The sequence below is a fragment of the Xyrauchen texanus genome, chromosome 25, assembly GCF_025860055.1.
Source record: "Xyrauchen texanus isolate HMW12.3.18 chromosome 25, RBS_HiC_50CHRs, whole genome shotgun sequence".
NCBI lineage: Eukaryota > Metazoa > Chordata > Actinopteri > Cypriniformes > Catostomidae > Xyrauchen > Xyrauchen texanus.
The window spans coordinates 12,930,923-12,949,954 of NC_068300.1; the positions used below are offsets into that span (position 1 = coordinate 12,930,923).

Genomic DNA, 19,032 nt, shown 5'->3' on the forward strand with positions numbered 1-19,032 from the left:
AAAAGTGGTTCATCATTGCTGTCTCTACAGAGATAGAGAGGGTGGCCAGCAAGAACCGAGGTGGAGAAGGAAGAAAAATGGAAGGAAGAAGTGAGACGCTATAAGAGAGAGGAAAAAAAACTCAGCATCAGAGAACAGCGAGCAGCTTGGTGCGGCAGAAGGGTCGTGGCAAGCTACAAACAATCTGCATTAATTACAGCAGCCGGAGATTTAATTCTAACCCAGAGAGAATGTGCATGTGTCTCCAGCATTGGAGAAAAGAAGTCGGCTTTAATTAACTGCATTTAAATTTCGCCAATTCCACAACCAGCTTCAGGAGCAGCTTGGGGAAGTAGTGGCCCAGCGGTTAAGTCTCTGGGTTACTGACCAGAAGGTCGGGTGTTCAAGCCCCAGCACCGCAAAGATGCCACTGTTGGGCCCTTGAACATGGCCCTTGACCCTATCTGCATCATCCTGACCCATGCTGATACCCAGCTTAGCTTAGATATGTAAAAAAAAGAATTTCACTGTTTACGTACAAAATTTAATATGTGTGAGGAGAAAGAGAGACAGGCGTCTGAACTGCAAAGACATGGTATTTCATGGAAAAACATGTCTTGAAGTTGATAGCAAAGAATAATAACCGATGCTGAGTGGCTTCAATGTTGTTGTATTTAAGTTAATGAAAATCTGGATGTACTTCTGGCATTCTCTGCTTCTCATAGATGAACTTTTTTCATAGATACTGTTTGCAGAGTAGGGACAGCGACAACATCTCCATAGAAACCAGGCCGTTTTCCTTTGAAAGCAACTGAGCAGGGCAACTGCGGCACCACACTTTTAACCTTTTTGTCAATTACGGTCTATTTCAGGGAGTAAACTAGAGGAGCAGAGAAGGCTTAACTTGCCACTAACTATGATCATTAATTCGATGAAACATCTACAAGGCACTAAAAATAAAGAAAGCAGGCGTTATTATGAGGTCATTATTAGCCATAACAAAATAACCGCATTTATTTTCAGGCTTGCTTGTTTGGTTAAGTCGGCATCAGCTTTTCAAAATTGGAAGCTCAACCTTTGAGGTCTTGTCATCAAATTGCAGATATGCATGCTTGACTAAAAGTATTCTCTTTCAATCCATTAAGTTTGGATCAGCACCTTCTTGTGCAAAGCAATAAAAAAATTATATATTTCAGGGAAGATTTTTATTGTTTTTATTTAAGGTTCAATTCTGCATTGAGCCCAAAGGATGATGTTAAAAACCGTTTTAATCATTGTATATATTGTTTTAAACTTGAAAATTCTCGATTAATTTCAATATGAAGGCAATATTAATTTTAAATGTCAGGATGTCAGTGGTTTTGTTTTTCAGTATAATTTGTAATAATACAGCATAATTCAATCAAATATCGACCTTGCGATATTTTAGACCGATAATTTATGTATCAATATTTATTTTAAACATTTATAATTTATTATTTTATAACTAAAATATACCAAAATACATTTTAATTGAATTTGGAATTAATTCGTAATCGAATACAATTATGATATCGTGATGTATTGCAATATATCGAATCATGACATGTGTTTTACAATATGTATCGTGAGATGCCAGGTGATACCCAGCCCTAATTTGTGCTAGCTATTGGCGATGCAGTATTTTACAGAATTTTGTACAAATTCTTGCCTGCAAAATTAATAGGTTTGTCAACCATACATAGGGTGTACCATACATAACTGTAATATGTTCTTACTTTATGCTGGCTCCGCTTCTGGTTGCGGCTGTGTGGAATTGTGCGGCAGACATCTTGAAGCGTTCCACATTCTGAAACAAACAATAAAAGACACTTAATGTCAGCTAAGTATTTAGTTCAAACTCTGCAGAAGTTCTACATGTTTTTTTTTTTTAATGCATGGGGAGAAAATCAAGGCATTTTTTTAAAAGTTAATTTGTCTTTTCATGAAATACTATTCATTAAATGAGTGACTTAGTTAAATGAGATCCAAACTAAAACACAGTCTCCTTCATTTTCCTTCAGAAAATGGAAAAGAGACAAATAATGAATAACTTCTGGTCCTCTACAAAAGTTTATCTTTTCCCAAAATCAAAGAACATTGACCTCCTTGATCATAAATGCATTCATTGCCTGCATTCGGCTAAAAGTTATCAGTTACAATATTGACGTTTTGTAATTCCACTTTCTCTTTCTCTCAGGGCAGATAAATATGTTTAAGCATGGTTTTAGAAGTCCACAAAGACAACCACTCTTAAAATGTTAATGGTTTTAATGAGGCGTGTAGCAGTGTAACAGAAAATGTGGAGATGCCTGATTTAGAAATGTGATGCAATGAACCAAGAGGATACAAAGGTATTTACTATGGAGCTAGAATGATGACTAAAGATATTAACTTTATTTTGATATGTTACAGCTAATTCTACCTCCAAAAAATACAATGACAACTGATATTTATAAAATACACCAGAATAATCTTGTATAATAATAAATGTCACATGTCTAGAATTAAAATATATATATTTTTTTATTCAAATACTTTATTCATTTTTCTAGTGCTTTAATTTACCAACAAGAAACTATGCAAATTAATATTTTAAAGCAAATATGAAATCAAAATAGTCTTTATTTAGTATTAATACAGTTTCCTAGTCATATGATTCATTAGTACAAATATTCTAAAGGAAAACAAAATTTTCTGTGTAGTCTTTCATCATAATGTGATAACTTTATGTTTTAAACGTTTTGCCGGCAGTGTTAAAGGTTAGCAGTCCTCCAAAATAGAGCGCAACAGTCTGGTTAAATGTAAAGCACGTTTTATTTTTTCCCCCACAGGGGAATTATTATTTTATTTTTTTTGGCTTTTCAAATAATTTCTCAAATGGCCTCGCGGGCCGGGTAAAATGGTCTCGCGGGCCTTATATGGCCCTGAGGCCTGACGTTCCCCACCCCTGCTTTAAAGAAAGACCTACTGTAAGCCTCTGTTGAAGCCATCAAGCCATTTGTATTTAATAGAGAAATTCCTGGTGAAGAACTACTGTACTCTACTCATGACCCAGCAGAGAAAGTTGCACCAATCAGAGAATCATAGCCAACAAAGCATACCAAATAAGCTTTGCAGGAGCCGTCCACCTCCATGATACACTGTCAATGACGCAACCGAGTCTCCCCTACACTTTCAAACTACTTGTATATTTGCATCTGATTATTTTGCATTCAAAATAAAATATAGTTTCTATATTTCCATATTGTTCCAGTATCTAGAATTATTTTTTCCATCGCCTTAATATGTCATTTGCAATGTTTAATGGGATTGTAGTTCATTCCATCATTAAAGATCCTTAGTACACAGCCTCGTACCTTTATCTGTTTGTCTGACTTTCAAATACTTTTTTGCTTCAAATCAAAGTTTGTAATGTTGCGATTTACCTCAGACCTGGTTGTTTGGTGCATGGCTTGTTCTTTTCTAAAGAATTTTATCCTCATGAGACCATAGCATGACTGCGGTGTACATTTTCCTTTTTGATTTGTAACTAGTAGGACCTAATAAACATGAAAAAAAGAAATTCTAGACCAAATATTTTTCCAAACAATGTATGTCAACCTATGTGGACAGTGGGACAAAGTTATTACATTTTAAATAATACCAAGCTATTGAGGGCCTGGGTAGCTAAGAGAGTAAAGACGCTGACTGCCACACCTGGAGGTGTGAGTTCGAATTCAGGGTGTGCTGAGTGAGGCAAGTGGTGAGTTGTGTGTGGATGTCGTAGAGAATAGCATGAAGCCGCCACACGTGCTATGTCTCCGCGGTAATGCGCTCAACAAGCCACCCCACCCAGATTGAGGCGAGTCACTATGCCACAATGAGGCCCACCATGAGGCATTGGGAATTAGGCATTCCAAATTGGGGAGAAAAGGGGAGAAAAATCACACAAATAAAATATGTAAATAATAATAATAATAATAATAATAATAATAATAATAATAATAATAATAATACCAGTACTGTTGAGGGTTGTTTCATGTCAAAATATTTCAGGCGACATTATCAAATCAGTGCACCTAAATCTTGGGACATCTTGAAGCTATAGAAGCCCAGTGTTAAGTAGCATGTGGGTGGCACCTTTATCCTGTGTAAAATACAGAGAAAAAAAACTGTTCGGAGGTAGATGCAGCCTGCCAGGATTACCGACACACTGACCTAAATACACTTCCTGAATCTCTTTATCCCTTCAGTGAGCAATCCCTGACATCTACAATTCAGGATCATTTTCATGCCAGCGGGAATCATTTAATGCTGTAAAACAAAACTAATCCTTAATAACATGATATCTCCAAGAGTTAAGGATCCTGATTAGGTGATAGAAAAACATTACTGTACAGATTTGATACAACTGTTGAGATTTACACTGGGCCTTTGGATACATTCAAAGCCTGTATGACTTTTTTTTCCATGTCTTCTTTGCAATATTATGATATCTGAACTTCATCACAGCTGCTATTCAGTAGTGGACACTGGAAAGATTTATGCTCGGAATGAACAAGTGAGACTAAACGAGAATGAAGAAATGAAGGATAAGGGGTTACTGAACCGAAAAACTCCTCTTGCATCTTTGAATGCTTTAGTGCTAAGCAGCCCTTCCTGTACAAAGGGATTTGTTAGTTATAATCACACAGCTGGCACCTGGTTAACCATTCTCCTCTTTGCCTGGCACTGTGCGTCAGTGACACCCTCGCCTTTTCAGTCACAACTACTGAATTTCTAATCCAATCAGCGTTTTAATCTGTTTCGGGCAGCTATGCTTCGCTGCAGGGTGCATTTGCTGCAAGACTTCCACCCAATGATGGGCACTTCCTGTGACAGTCAGGAATCAACACTGGAGGATCTATGCAGGTCATGCCAGGCGAGAATATTACAAGAACCTAAAGCATTAAAGGGATAGTTCAGCCAAAAATGAAAATTCGGGCATCATTTAGTCTTGTTCCAAAACTATATGACTGCTTTTTTCCCTTCCCTCCAGTACAAAAGGAAATGTCAGCCAGAATAAAAGCCTCAGTCACCATTCACTTAATTTGTATGGATAAAAAAATATGTATTGAAAATAAATGGTGACAGAGGCTAACATTCTGTTTGGAACAGGGTGAGAAAATGATGACGGAATATTCATTTTTGGGTGAACTATCCCTTTAAGCATTGGTTATGTACAATGTTAAATATGACTGTAACCCCATCATGGCCCCGATATACTTCTGGAGAAGTTATTTTTCGTTCATCCCCTTACAAAAAATCTATAGTTCTGGCAAACTTGCTGCAAATTTCCCCACTTATTATGCAAATGAGCTAAAGATTCGTCGCAAACGTTTGCAGTTCTTTACCGGTAGTGGTGAACCTGCAGCAAACCTTTGGCAACAATGGACTTAAGGTAGGTGGAGCTTCAGGTCACGCCTACCAGATGACGTGGACCACTGGCAGTAAGATGTTAAGCCACTAAGAATTTTCCCCAAAAGTACCTTCTTTTTAGGCAGATTGTGTTCTAAATTATGTCATACCCACTCGTTCTTCGATTTCGTATTTAGTATAGCTGGGCCTTTAGAGTACCATAAAGAAAAACTTTTCATGCTGGAGCCATGGCCTAATGGTTAGCGCGTGTGTTCTAGACATGTTATGGAAACACAGATTCAAATCCCGCCTGCATTCTGAATATATCCGACCCCCCCCTCTCCCACAATAATTTCCTGCCCACTCTCAAATGTCTCTATTAATAACGAGTATCAGAAAGCACAAAAATATCCAAAAAATACTAAGAAAAACAAAATACATTTAGATGGCACATTAGCAAATTGTGCATCAAATATGAGCAATATCCAGTACTTATGATGAAAAAAACTATTTGTATTTAAGATGATAACACCCACCTCACGTTGTGGAGAAAGTGCATCTCAATTAGGGCTCGGCGATAGGACGATGTAATCGGATATTGACTATGTCTTACAAAGATCCTGATCTGGGAAGTCACCAATTATATTAAACGGTGACCAGGGTGTGAAACTAGCAGCCACCACCTGCCAAATTTGACTAGGCTGAATCTAGTTTGGAGCACCTCATCTAAATATATTTCATACGTGGGTAATTTTGCTCATCAACAGGTGGGCGACCTGCAGCAAGATGTCTCGGTGAGATACATGACAATAAATTCTGTTAGTCACAAAGACATACGCTTGAAGAAACTTTATTATAAAAAATTAAGTTTGACCAGAGAGAGAAAACAGTAAGGGTGCACACACCTGAGCGCTATAATGTCTAACAACTGTTTTTGATTGCAGTAAGCACTGGGGAGAGCGATAAAAAAGGGACCACACCATAGACGAGCAGGGAGAGAGCTACCAGAGAGAAAAGACAGATAAATTGTGACCTGATATGATGAGTGTTATGCTGAAAAGCCACTTTTAAGTTTGTTTAAGTTCTACCTATGAGTTGAAATCCCAAGGTTCCCGTTTCCTTCTTTCCCACCCTACAAACCACTTACACTTTGTATTAAAGAGACGAATGTGATAAAATCATATAATAATACAAGACATGTTCACTTTGAACCTAAAATTGAGTCCTTTTTTTTTCTTTAGGCAGCATTAACTGTATTACCAAAACGCAATACAAACACAAATTCGAGAAGAACACGTTTGTCAGCATTATTTTGGGAACACAAGGGAATTTATTAGGTTTATTTATTTTGATTATCATTGGCTTTACATTTATAATTGTCTTTTGTTCTTAATCTGTAGGCTATTAGTAATTTTCCATCTGTGTTGTTGGATGCTTGTGTGATGACAAATGGGGCCGTTGGAGATAGTAAATGTCTGGATTTGGGGAGGAAAGTTTTTGTATCACTTCGTTATTTTAATGCTTTTATAGTTTAGTATAAAGTGCAATTTGGATTTAGAAATGTCTTTTTTTGTGTGTGTGTGTTTCAATATATTAATTACATTTTTAAAGCAAAATCAATAAAGCAAAAAATGTCACCAACCCTTGGCAGATGGGTTGATTATGTAATCAGATATCGAAAGATTTTTGAATGTCATTATCGCTAAAATATATTTTACATATCGCCCAGCCCTAATCTCAATTGGCAATCTTTTAGTTTTAAAACCAAAGCAGCTGGGCCTGGGTAGCTCAGCGAGTATTGACACTGACTACCACCTCTGGAGTTGTGAGTTCGAATCCAGGGTGAGTTCGAATCCAGGTCTCCTGAGCAACCAAATTGGCCCAGTTTCTAGGGAGGGTAGAGTCACATGGGTCACTATTAGTGGTTCTTGTTCTCAACGAGTGTGTGGTAAGTTGTGTGTGGATCGCGGAGAGTACCATGAGCCTCCACATCTCCGTGGTATTGTGCATGACGAGCCACGTGATAAGAAGCGGAGGCAACTGAGACTTGTCTCCAGCCACCCGGATTGAGGTGAGTAACTGTGCCACCACGAGAACCTACTAAGTCGTGGGGATTGGACATTCCAAATTGGGGATAAAAAAAACCAGAGTAGAACATTTATGATGTCATCATGTCATTCTTTAAGCTGAATAAGAGTAAAATAGCTAAATAAGTTCTACTGAAGGTTCCCCTGCTTTATAACATTGTTTTCAACAATTTGATTGGTAATAGCATACTTGACATCAGCCTGATTTACTCTCTTTTATAGACCAATTTTAAAAGGCACTATTTGGTTGATTTTATAAATGTTTTATCATGTTTTTGTTTAAAAGTATTTCCACCAGCTAGGTGAAAATGTTGCTCATGACAAATAAAAAATTAAAGCTATAAACACTGATGTTTATGTAGAGAACAAATAGTTTAATATATTGTATAACTGTGACACCCATTTTAAGACTTACTGTGGGTGATGGAATAACCAAATCAAGCAAGAAACGCAAATATGAATATTTGATAAGGCTGAATAAGCGGACGCAACATGATCAGACATGTGCTTTTCAACACATCAGCATTTACTTTATGCATTACCATACCAAGATGCAACACTGCTAGAATTGCAAAACATAAAACCCCCTTCTCCGGCATTTTGATTGTAATGCCGCTCCAACTCCCTGCTAACTGCCATTACAACGTCAGCGAGCTATTACACCCCTGGGGTCCCTGACAAGAGCGTACATCCAAAACATCACCCTGGACAGAAAAATTAATAATTCTGCTTAAGATTTACAACCTGAAGTTATTAATTTTTGCCCTTAAGCTTGAAAGTAAATTAATTTTACAATTGCCAGTGTTGGCATGGACACACTCTTCCTCTCAGTCCAGGTGAAGTCTGCCGCAGCCGTTTAGGGAATTTCTAGAGCGAGGGCCCCCGTTGACAGCACGTCAGAGTGGCTGGCAGGATTTCAGGAGGATTATTATCTCGTACCTGCACTCAAGTGCTTCAAAGTGCTTTGCAACTAGTGACAAGGGAAAATCTGACGGGGGGGCTAAAACAGCGGGGCAATAAAAAAATCTTGTCTAGAGAGTGTGAGGCAGCTTAGAACGGGACGCAGACATGAGTGAAGAGGCTTTAGTGGGATTAGCAAGCGCTAGCACTAATTCAAACAGTGGCGGAATGCTGCTGTTTACTGCCTTTGCTTTTAAAGGCTCTAACGCAACGTCTTCGGCAGAATTTATGGATGTCAAGCGATTATGGGTACCACCTTCAAAAAGAGGGGAAAAAATACCACGTTAGCTGTGACAACTTGCTGCGTGGAGAACAGTCTTGCAGTGGCATGCCTGCACTCCTGAGATAGTCTTTTTATGCCACACCTGCCATCGACGGGAAGTAGGAGAAGCAGAATGGAGACGTAGCATCTTTTCGGAGGTTTGTCATAAATATACCCCCCCCTTGGAGTAGCAGCAGTCTGAGCAGACATGCCAACTGCCCGTATTATCCCTCTCCCGTGGTCTGACTCTGTCACACGACAACTAAAGCCTGACTGCAAACACTCTGTGCGCCTTTTATTGCCAGCTTCTGATCCATTTGGCAAATGGCACTTTCTTGTAATGAGGTAAATATAAATACTGGGGCATCTGACACACTGGGTTGATCCCATTTGCTATTAGACAGAAGAGAGCTTGTCTGTAACCTCAGTGTGTGCAAGATATCAAGTGCGAGCGCATGTTTGTGTATGGGTGGGGGCTCTCAATGTCGAATGTTTATTAATGACGATCGCACAGTAATTAGCACTGGGTCGCCATTAATCCTCACAACCTGCGCCCAGCCTGAACCAACAACAGAGATTGACACAATGCAGACCACCCCCCTGTGTCCTGATGGAATACTGTGGTATAAATTTAGTTAACAACTTCCATGCCATGTGTAAGGGAGGACATGTAAAAGACCCTATGAAAATGCTTGACGAGTGCACTTTTCTTTCATGTATTTGCATACTTTCTATTGAAACAGTTTAGACAATATCCTTAGTTTACTTCATAGCGGTGAAATGTGTGAGGTTAAATGGGTTGCGAATCCCATTTCATGTTCACTTTTTCTTTTTTCAGCCTTTTGCCACTTTTATTGATATGGGCAAGTAGCGAGGAAACTGTCAAAGGACGCAAACCTGATTCAAACTAATATCACCCGAATCAACACCACAGCTCAATATGTCAGAGCATGTGCATCTCCATATGCATTCAAAATCAACAGCATTCCTTTTATATCTTACCATATAAGGACATCCTCCTAGTTAACATGTGGTGAAATATTAGTAACGTAGATTTAATACAGACGGACAGACAAAATAGAAATTGTGTTTGAAACAGCATTCTAAACCTGTCTGAAAGACTGCAGAGTATAAATCTGCTGCATGCAAACAACGTTAACTGTACACCGTGGAACAAATCCCCTCTTTTGAGAGACACAAGCGTTAAATTATCAGCTCGGCAAAGCCACCATGGATGCCATCCCACAGTGTTAATATTTCCCTTTGCAGTCCTTTGTTTTCGAATCATAACGAAGCATGTACCCAAAACATTCATCTCCATCTCCTTTTCCTGAATCACTGGGCCCAAAGTGAATAAACAAAAAGGCAATTCTTCAAGCCAGTGAGTGAGCAACACTCTTAGTATAGCTTAAATGAACAAAGCTAGAGGAGCTGAACAAAGTGAGGGAATCAAATAAAGAGGAATTATCTCTCTAAAGCTGTCAAGGTGTCTGGGTTATTCTCTTGTTCTGAATAAGACGTTTGATAGAGAGAGTACAAATATTGCATCTAATGAGAGTATCTGTAGTCACTGAAGATAAAAACGGCACATTACGGCATACATTAATAAAGAGGAGGAATGCAATGTTATTATGTTATGTTAATGTTACTAACATTATAGTTTATAATGTTTCTTTGGTCACATATGTCCAAACTAATTTTTTTCATTTGAAAACTCTGTTTCTAACGTTTACCATTATCGCTTTCGAAGTCGTCTCATTTTCGAACCAGGAAAACTGCGTTCCAGTGTGATTGAGAGGTGTAAATGTAGCAAATCGATGCGTTTTCAAACGAAAATGTATAAGGGCTGAAAGTGGACTTTGTCAGAGGTTCTTCAGATATTGCTTTGCATTATGGGAAATAAGGTATTCTGTAGTAAATGTATTCAATGAAAATTTGTTGGTTGTTAAAACGCAACAAGGTTACAATGGTGCTTTATCGGTGGTTCTTAAATGATTGCTTTGCTTTGGTATTACGGCTGCAACTACTTAGAATTTTTTTGATAATCGATTAATCTGTCGATTATTTATTTGATTAAAGAAAAAAAAAAAAGAATAAAAAAGGCTTTTATTTATCCAATATTTTATTGAAAAAAAAAAACTGTCACAACTTCCACACCACCCAGAGCAAACTAAATATTGACATTTGTCCTCTTTCATTACCACTACTTTTATTATCAATTTATATTGATTAGTTGATGCAAAACTACTTTGCATTCTGGAAAATAAGTTAACTTTACCACTGTATTCAAGCAAATTCATTTAAAGCTGCACTACGTAAGTTTGTGCTCTCTAGCGACATCTGTGGTTGAAAGTTAAAATTGCAAGAAATTTGTGGAAGAACAGTGAATCGTGTTTCGGCACTGCTTTTCCTGGACATCTCCTGTGTGATCATGACTGGGAGATTTTCAGAGCCGGAATCATAATGTGCTATTTTCATGCTGATATTATGTTATACAATTAAACATTTAAAACTGAAATATTACTTGCTTTGATGAAGAAAAAAAAACCACTCCTATTTACATATTAAATATTTTGAATTAATTAATTTGCGCTTTTCTGACACTACACTTAAAACACTTATACATAGAGAACAGGGTATACCAGTTTATTTTAATATGATTATTCAAGTGTTTTTTCTTCTTTATGTTTGTATTGTACTACACATGTCAATTTTAGAGGTGAAACTTGTGATATGGCTGATATGAGTCCAATGGAAGACTTTATTATTTTAATATCATATTGTACATCCTAAGTTGATAATATTATAGTATTACAGCTCACTTGCATTATGTCTATGCACACAATAACACCTTAAACTAAAAACATAAAATAAGGATTCAATAATTATGGGGATCAAATATACTTTATTAAACATGAATATAATATGCTAATATGCAATATAACAATTACAAGAAGTCAATTTCAAAAGTCATAAATATTAGTAAACATGTCACAGTTACTGTACTTCCCCCGTCAATGTATTTACATCGCAATCAGTTTAAACACAAGTAATATTTACAACATACAAAACAAAAACTAAAAATGATTCCACAACCTCCACAGTGCCGAGAACCAACTAAACAATGAGATTTGTCATCAACTATTTTCATAAATGTATTATTATTTAGTTGTTGTAACCCTACTTTGTATTTTTGGAAATAATGTAATTAAACTACTGAATTCCACAGAAATTTGTCAGATGATGTTATGCGACAAGGTTACGATGTTCCTTTGTTTTTTTTTTATATTGCTTTGCATTCTGGGAAAAATGTAGCTCAACCACATTACATTTGTTAGATGTTACTGTGCAAGTAGGTTCAATGTATCTTTGTCAGTGGTTCTTCAAATCCTGCTTTGCATTACAGCTGCAACTATTTTGATAATCGATTGATCTGTCGATTATTTCTTCAAATAATAGAACAAAATCTAATAGAAAAGCCAACGTATATTTACACAATTTTGTTGAGAAAATGTAAAACATCTTCCACAGCGCCCAGAGCCCTCTAAATGATAATTACATTTCTTCTCAACTATTTTGAATATACATTTTTAGCGATTAGTTGTTACAACACTACTTTTGTATTCTGGAAAATAAGGTAACCATTGTATTCAATTAAATTAATTTGATGATACTACACAACTAGGTTAAAATGTTTCTTGGTAAGTTTTTTTTTTTCATATATTGTGTAACCTAGCTGTGTATAACGTTCAACTCCTCAACCACTGTATTTACTAAATGTTCCTATATCCAAGTTATGTTTCTTTGTCATTAATTCTTCATGTACTGTACATTGCTCTGCATTCTGTCTAATAAGGTAACTCAACCACGCAAAAAATGCCTTTTTAATGGACGCCCACTTCCACACAGCACGACCACTGTTATATGCTGGACTGCTTTCCTACAGCATGATGGTGAAGAGGGTAAAAAAGCAAATCTCACTTTTTGCCTGCTGCATGCAGTTGATAAGACCTCAGAGAGAGAGCGTAGTAAAGGAAACAGGCGAGGGAGGGCAAAAGAGAGAAACCAAATGAGAGAGGGACTAAGCAAAATCACAACTCTTGGAGAGAAACTCTGACTTCATTTGCCAATAGCTGAATGGTTTTTAAGGCTTTGGCTAAAGCACTTTCTGCACCATTGCCCCTCACCACGCAGAGCAAGCCCTTTTCCATTTAACATGACTTTATCTATTTTTTTATACCGATGGGGGTCAATCAAAGTATGAACTCAGCAGATAAATGCAGTTGTGGCATTGCTGCCCACCCAATGGAGCCAAAGCACTTCAGAATCCCACTTTGGTGGTGTATAGACCATTATGATCTTTGTCCAGTCATTTATGGAAGATAGATGGATGAAGGTAGGGCCTGTGAAAAATGACTCTGCTTGGACATTATCTCTCACTGAAAGTGACTGAATGACAGTAGATGATAGCCAGAGATTTCTTCCTTAAATTTTATGGTGTAGCAAGAGTTGTACAAACAGAAGCATCTCGTCTTCAACAACTACAGCCCTGTATCAAGCGGAAAATAACCACAGCATGGAAACGAGTTCTTAACCACCCACTGATCTTTAGCTTGCTCTCTGCCTTTGCATACCTTTCCTTAAGGCTTCGCATCATAAGTTTTATTTCCCGAAAATGACAGTGACCGGCTGTGAAAATTATACAGGTTGAGAGAACTTAAAGGAATGTTCCGAGTTCAACACAAGTTAAGCTAAATCGACAGCATTTGTGGCATTATGTTGATTACCGCAAAAATGTATTTTGACTCATTCCTCCTTTTCTTTAAAATAAGCAAATATCGAGGTTACATTGAGGCATTTACAGTGAAAGAGAATGGGGACAATAAAAATAAACGTGGCCAATTTTTGGAGGGTTTAAAAAGCAGAAATGTGAAGCTTATAATTTTATAAAAGCACTTGCATTAATTCTTCTGTTAAAACTTATGTATTATTTGAGCTGTAAAGTTGTTTATATTGTAATTTTTACAGACGTTTAAGGGTTTTAGGGTTTGTTGACAATATATCGTCATGGTAACGAAGTTGTACAATTGGCTATAACTTTGCACAGATAAGGTTTATAAGTGATTTTTATCACACTAAAATCATGTTTACATGTTTATTGGCCCCATTCACTACCACTGTAAGTGCCTCACTGTAACCTCGATTTTTGCTTATTTTAAAGAAAAGGAGGAACTAGTCAAAATACATTTTTGTGGTAATCAACATTATGCCACAAATGCTTTCGATTGAGCTTAACTTGCATTGAACCTGGAACATTCCTTTAAAAGCCAGTTATTTCAAATCTGATCCTAAATTTAGGAGTAGTAAAAGTAAGTAAAATGGCACGGGTGCCATACCATGGTATTTGAGAATTTACACACTAGAAGTATGGGGAAATTGGAAAGAACCTCCACATTCAACTGATAATTTGTAAGATACCAAACCTTCTTTTCTAGCTGTGTGATCTGCTCCCTGTAGAAGGCATCCAGCGCCTTTAGTTCCGCCTCCTTCTTGTCCAGCTGTTTCCCCTGTTCAGAAATGTAAACAATGAGTTTTGTGTATTCAAATGATAAAATATTACTTATCTTCCATTTGTTGAATAATTTCTGCCCACAGTTCAACAATAAGGATGGACCAATGGCCAAAGCCAAGTGTGACAGGGTTTTGGGCAAGTTGAAGGAAATGTGACTTGCTCAGATGCATTGCTGCATTGTCACTACATCTTTCTTTCATTATTCACAAACATGCATTTTCAAACCTTAATATATGGGTTTCTGTTATGTACTGAATTGATGTTGGAAATTCTTGGGATCTATGAAATACGTATTTCCTTCAGACACAAAATGATAGTTTTTCGTGGTGGGGCCAGTGGCAATATTTACAGAGCAAGTATAAATCTTACCTACTGAGCTGAACGGATCAAAATAAAGAAAAATCATTACTGCTGAGTCCTACTTTTATATAAGCAATAAATGTGTGGCAAACAGAAACCGCCACAATGCATTGGCACAAGCCCCATGATCTGCTTAGTGATTTTAATTTAAAAAACATTTTATACCATAAGGCTTATAAGCTTAGGGCAATCGAAGACCAACTGTTGTCTTTGGAATTTCTGTATCTGTTGGCATTTCTTGGGGATTCGTCAAGGTTTTCAAGCTTTTTGGGCAGTGAAATAACAAATTCTTTCAACAGCATATGTCCTAACTGGTCCAAAACTGTTGACCGTACTCAAGAGTAGCTGGACGGAGGACACTGCGCTAGCAATTAGCGTCGCAGTTTCACTCAGACAGCACGGCCCAAAGCTCTTAAAACCGTTCTGATGACTCTGCCAGAATTTTTAGGAATGGACAGCTGGTGAAAGATTTTCAGCCCTTGAAGAAAAGCACTGAAGAGGATTTACAAGATGGAGGGATTCCAAAAATGAACAGACCAAGAGAGAAGTCCGCTCATCTTGACAGAGGAGGACAAACACAAGTTTGAAGGTACGACACTCAAACAAGTGTGTGATAACTTAATGTGACCACTGTGGTTGGCACTAAAGTAATTAGAGTAAATTATTTTTGGGTAAGCTAAGTGTGTTAAGCTGTGAGCCGACTCACGTTATAAACATCATATAACATGTTATGTTCAAATAACATTATTTTGTCCTGTGTATGCTAATAATTCATTTAAAATCCCAATAATTTTTGTGCATTGATCCAAAATCCCAATGCAGTGGTAAATCAACTTTTGTAACTTACTATCTTTTTAAAACTCATTCAATAAAACTCTAGAGATGACAAGTATTCACAAAAAAAATATTCAACAGGTGGGCAGCATGCACGCACACTCCCTGAAATTAGCTTCCCTCATTCCGCAACTATGTACGAGCCATAGATACATCAACGACATTCACACAATCACACACACACCTGCACAGCACACACACTAGAGACGCCCCGTGGTGCTGAATGGGAGAAAGGTGCATGTACTTTAGCAGCCAGACAACAGTACACATACTCACAACAAAGCACAACCTGAAATTACTGGTGTGCATAATCACCCCCTTCCTTCTGCCTCTTGTCAGGAGTGCACAGTAAATCACCTCCATCAGTACGTGAATCCAGGGCCGGTCCGCCTATTAGGCAACATAGGCCAGCGCCTAGGGTGGCATCGCTTCAGGGGCGCCGATCTACCGAGGCAATTTTAGCATGTGTCCAATCTGTGTCGAACAAAATGTGCCCTGTGCGTTCCGAAAAGTGTTGTGGCGCCCTCCACGGAACATATAGACCATATATTAAATGCCTTACTACCATCCTACTCGTGCTGTTTGTATGGTGTATGGTAGCATTGTGAACACGGCCATAGATTCACGAGCGCAGGGCTCGTACATCTGAGCGATGCCCAATATCCTTGAAATAATCACTCTTTTAAATCAGTTCTTCTCAATGAATTTGTCTAACATGTGGGCTGAATCGTTTGAAGTTCTTTGACATGCAGTAAAAACAGTAACCTGATACTTTAGAAGACAGAGAACAAAAACAACTGAAACACTGAAAAGTGAGTATTTAATTACAATTAATTTAAACAAAACCTGCAGCTAAGCGAATGCAGCCTATGAACGATTGTCTATTGCAGGTAAAGACATTTTCTAAATAAAAGTGAATCAGAATACTAAGATTACACGAAAGCGCTTAAAGTACCAAAAAATTACCAAGCTCATACCATGTTTATTGGACATGTTCCTTGGAGTACTCTACAATATAAATACCATGATAGATTATAAAAATACCAAGGTTTTACAATACTGTACCATCACTGTACCATGACACTGCCACAGCAGGCTTTTAAGAAAGAAAACTTTGATAAACTTCATTTTATGCTGTGTAATGTGAAAAATATGTTTTTAGTCCATAGTTTTATTAATGCTACACAATATATGTAGAAAATGTTCCAATGATAAATTATGCTCCTAAAATCACCAGAATTTGTGCTGTTTTTGCACAAATATATAAATAAATAAATAAATAAATAAATAAATCTCCTGGGGGATCATGCCCCAACCCCCCCCCCCAACATCATGGTAAAATAGATTGTGTACTCCAGTAATGATGAAAGCCTACAAATGCCCCTGCTTTTGTAGGCTTTAGGGCAGTGCGCCTTTGCTTTTATTCATTCATTCTTTCTTTTTTTTGAACAACTTATACCACATGGTTCGGTTCTGGTTTTAAGTTTATTTCTATTATGGTGATACCCATTTATGATGCCTACTTAAAAAACCATAACATGCACTTGCATATTTCTTCCCAACATTGTTATTATTAATGTTTTGCTTGTTTGAGCTTATAACCATTTGTGATGTATTTAATTATGTTTTTATCAGGGGGTCGACTGGAGGGACATGCCTAAAGTGACAAATGGGGTAGGACCAGCATCAATTATCTAGCTGGGTAGCTCCAAAATCACCACTATGTATAACAATGACTGTGGAAATATGGCATGCTTACCCAGGCATCCAGTTCAGGGGCAGGCTTGAAAAATGAAAGACAATGAAAGAGAATAAGTAAACAGATCAACTCATACCATATAATTTGTGTTTCACAGAAGTACTTTGTGATTCTAATCTGACAAGACTGTATTTTTCCTCACACAAATTCAGTGTAAATTACTTTTATAGTTTTTAAGGGTCCTCTGAGAAATCTAATTCTGTCCAAATGCTTTTAATTCCATCATAAAATATAGATATATTGATTATTGATCGGAACGTTATTTTATCTATACTTTTGAGGCATTGATATATTAACATCAGCCAACATTTAAACTAGAAGCCTAATTTGTGTGCTTTTAATTATCTACCAGTTGCATTCTATTCAATGTAGTCTGACATAATAGCTTTGGGAGACCACAAGAGGGCGACATAACATTTACGATGCCAGTCGTGGCATGGTCAAGGCAAGGATTTCGCACACACGTTACGAGCTGATGGCAGTCCAAGGCTACAAAGGATTTTGTAATTCTTCACGAAAGAACAAAGTGATGGGGGGCCTGGGTAGCTCAGCGAGTATTGATGCTGACTACCACCCCTGGTGTCACGAGTTCGAATTCAGGGTGTGCTGAGTGACTCCAGCCATGTTTTCTAAGCAACCAAATTGGCCCGGTTGCTAGGGAGGGTAGAGTCACATGGGATAACCTCCTCACGGTCACAATTAGAGGTTCTAGCTTTCAATGGGGCACATGGTAAGTTGTGCATGGATCGCGGAGAGTAGCATGAGCCTCCATTTTGTCAAAATGAAGACAGGTACTTATAGCACAAAACACTCCACACTGTCTACATGTTATGTCCACATTCTTTGCTTGACCAGTTAAATATCGAATGAGAAATGGATACTGAAAAAGGCTAAGCATGAGTCTGCAGGGGCTCTTAAAATTCAGCTGTAAATTGGGTGCTAACAAATGTATTATGTAGTGTGGAATCACTCCTCATTATGGGAGCCACAGCAGGGTGTTTCACACATATTTAATGAAGAGGAAGGAGAGGGTAATCTGCTCTGCTCTGCTTGCTGAATCCAAGAGCTCACACTGCCATTGCTCGCATGGATCAACAGCGATAAACAAATGGAAAGGTTGAGTTGAACCCAATAGCTGGGGCATCAAAGGAGACCTAGAAATATGGTTAATTCTGCACATGTTGTCCAAAACATCAGTTAAAAATTTGAAGCATAATTGGCTTAATGTTTTCTTTTTTTAATATTAGCTTTAGTTATTATAAGAATTATTATAAGAATCTATGCCACATACACCCTAATAGCACCACCAATAGTACCAAGTCTCATAGAATAACCATTACTATAAGTACATTTTTGCAAACTGACTTTTACGTGCCACGTTCAACATTTCACCACAGCTTTCTTATGATATCGAAAACACTTTTACTCTAACGCATCATTTGAAAAACTATACATTTTAATGCTTCTACGACACTACAAATAAACACTTATTCAAGTGTGATTAACTTCAGCGGTAGCTCATTTGATAGAGTGTTGGACTTTGGAATCTGAGGATAGAGGCTCAAGCCCAGCCAAACATGAAAGCTGATAGATGAGATGAAAGGATCATAGAAGTAACATGAAATTATGCAGTTGCTTCCGAAAATTTGCTTATGTCGCATTTGCGAAAGGAACACTATCGGTTAGGTTTAGGTGTTGGTTGAGGGTAAAGATCACCTCTTATTTATCTTTTAGGACACTATTGGTTGGGTTTAGGCTAAATTTTTAGGTTAGGGAAGTGCATTTTACTCATTAAAACCTCCATAAAAATTCACCATAAAAA

The 19,032-nt window shown here is 37.5% G+C and overlaps 1 protein-coding gene across 4 annotated transcripts in view; it reads right to left on the reverse strand.

Annotated features, from left to right (window-relative positions):
- Positions 1 to 19,032, reverse strand: part of LOC127619155 (MICOS complex subunit mic25a-like) — a 72,164-nt gene that overhangs the window by 33,216 nt on the left and 19,916 nt on the right. For 3 of the 4 annotated variants that reach the window (XM_052091938.1, XM_052091939.1, XM_052091937.1), the window contains 3 exons: positions 17,211 to 17,234; positions 14,169 to 14,252; positions 1,737 to 1,807 (listed from right to left, as the gene is read on the reverse strand). In XM_052091938.1, coding sequence (XP_051947898.1) covers positions 1,737 to 1,807; positions 14,169 to 14,252; positions 17,211 to 17,234 — 179 coding nt within the window. The remainder of the gene's footprint in view (positions 1 to 1,736; positions 1,808 to 14,168; positions 14,253 to 17,210; positions 17,235 to 19,032) is intronic. The other variant, XM_052091940.1, reaches the window with a different exon arrangement.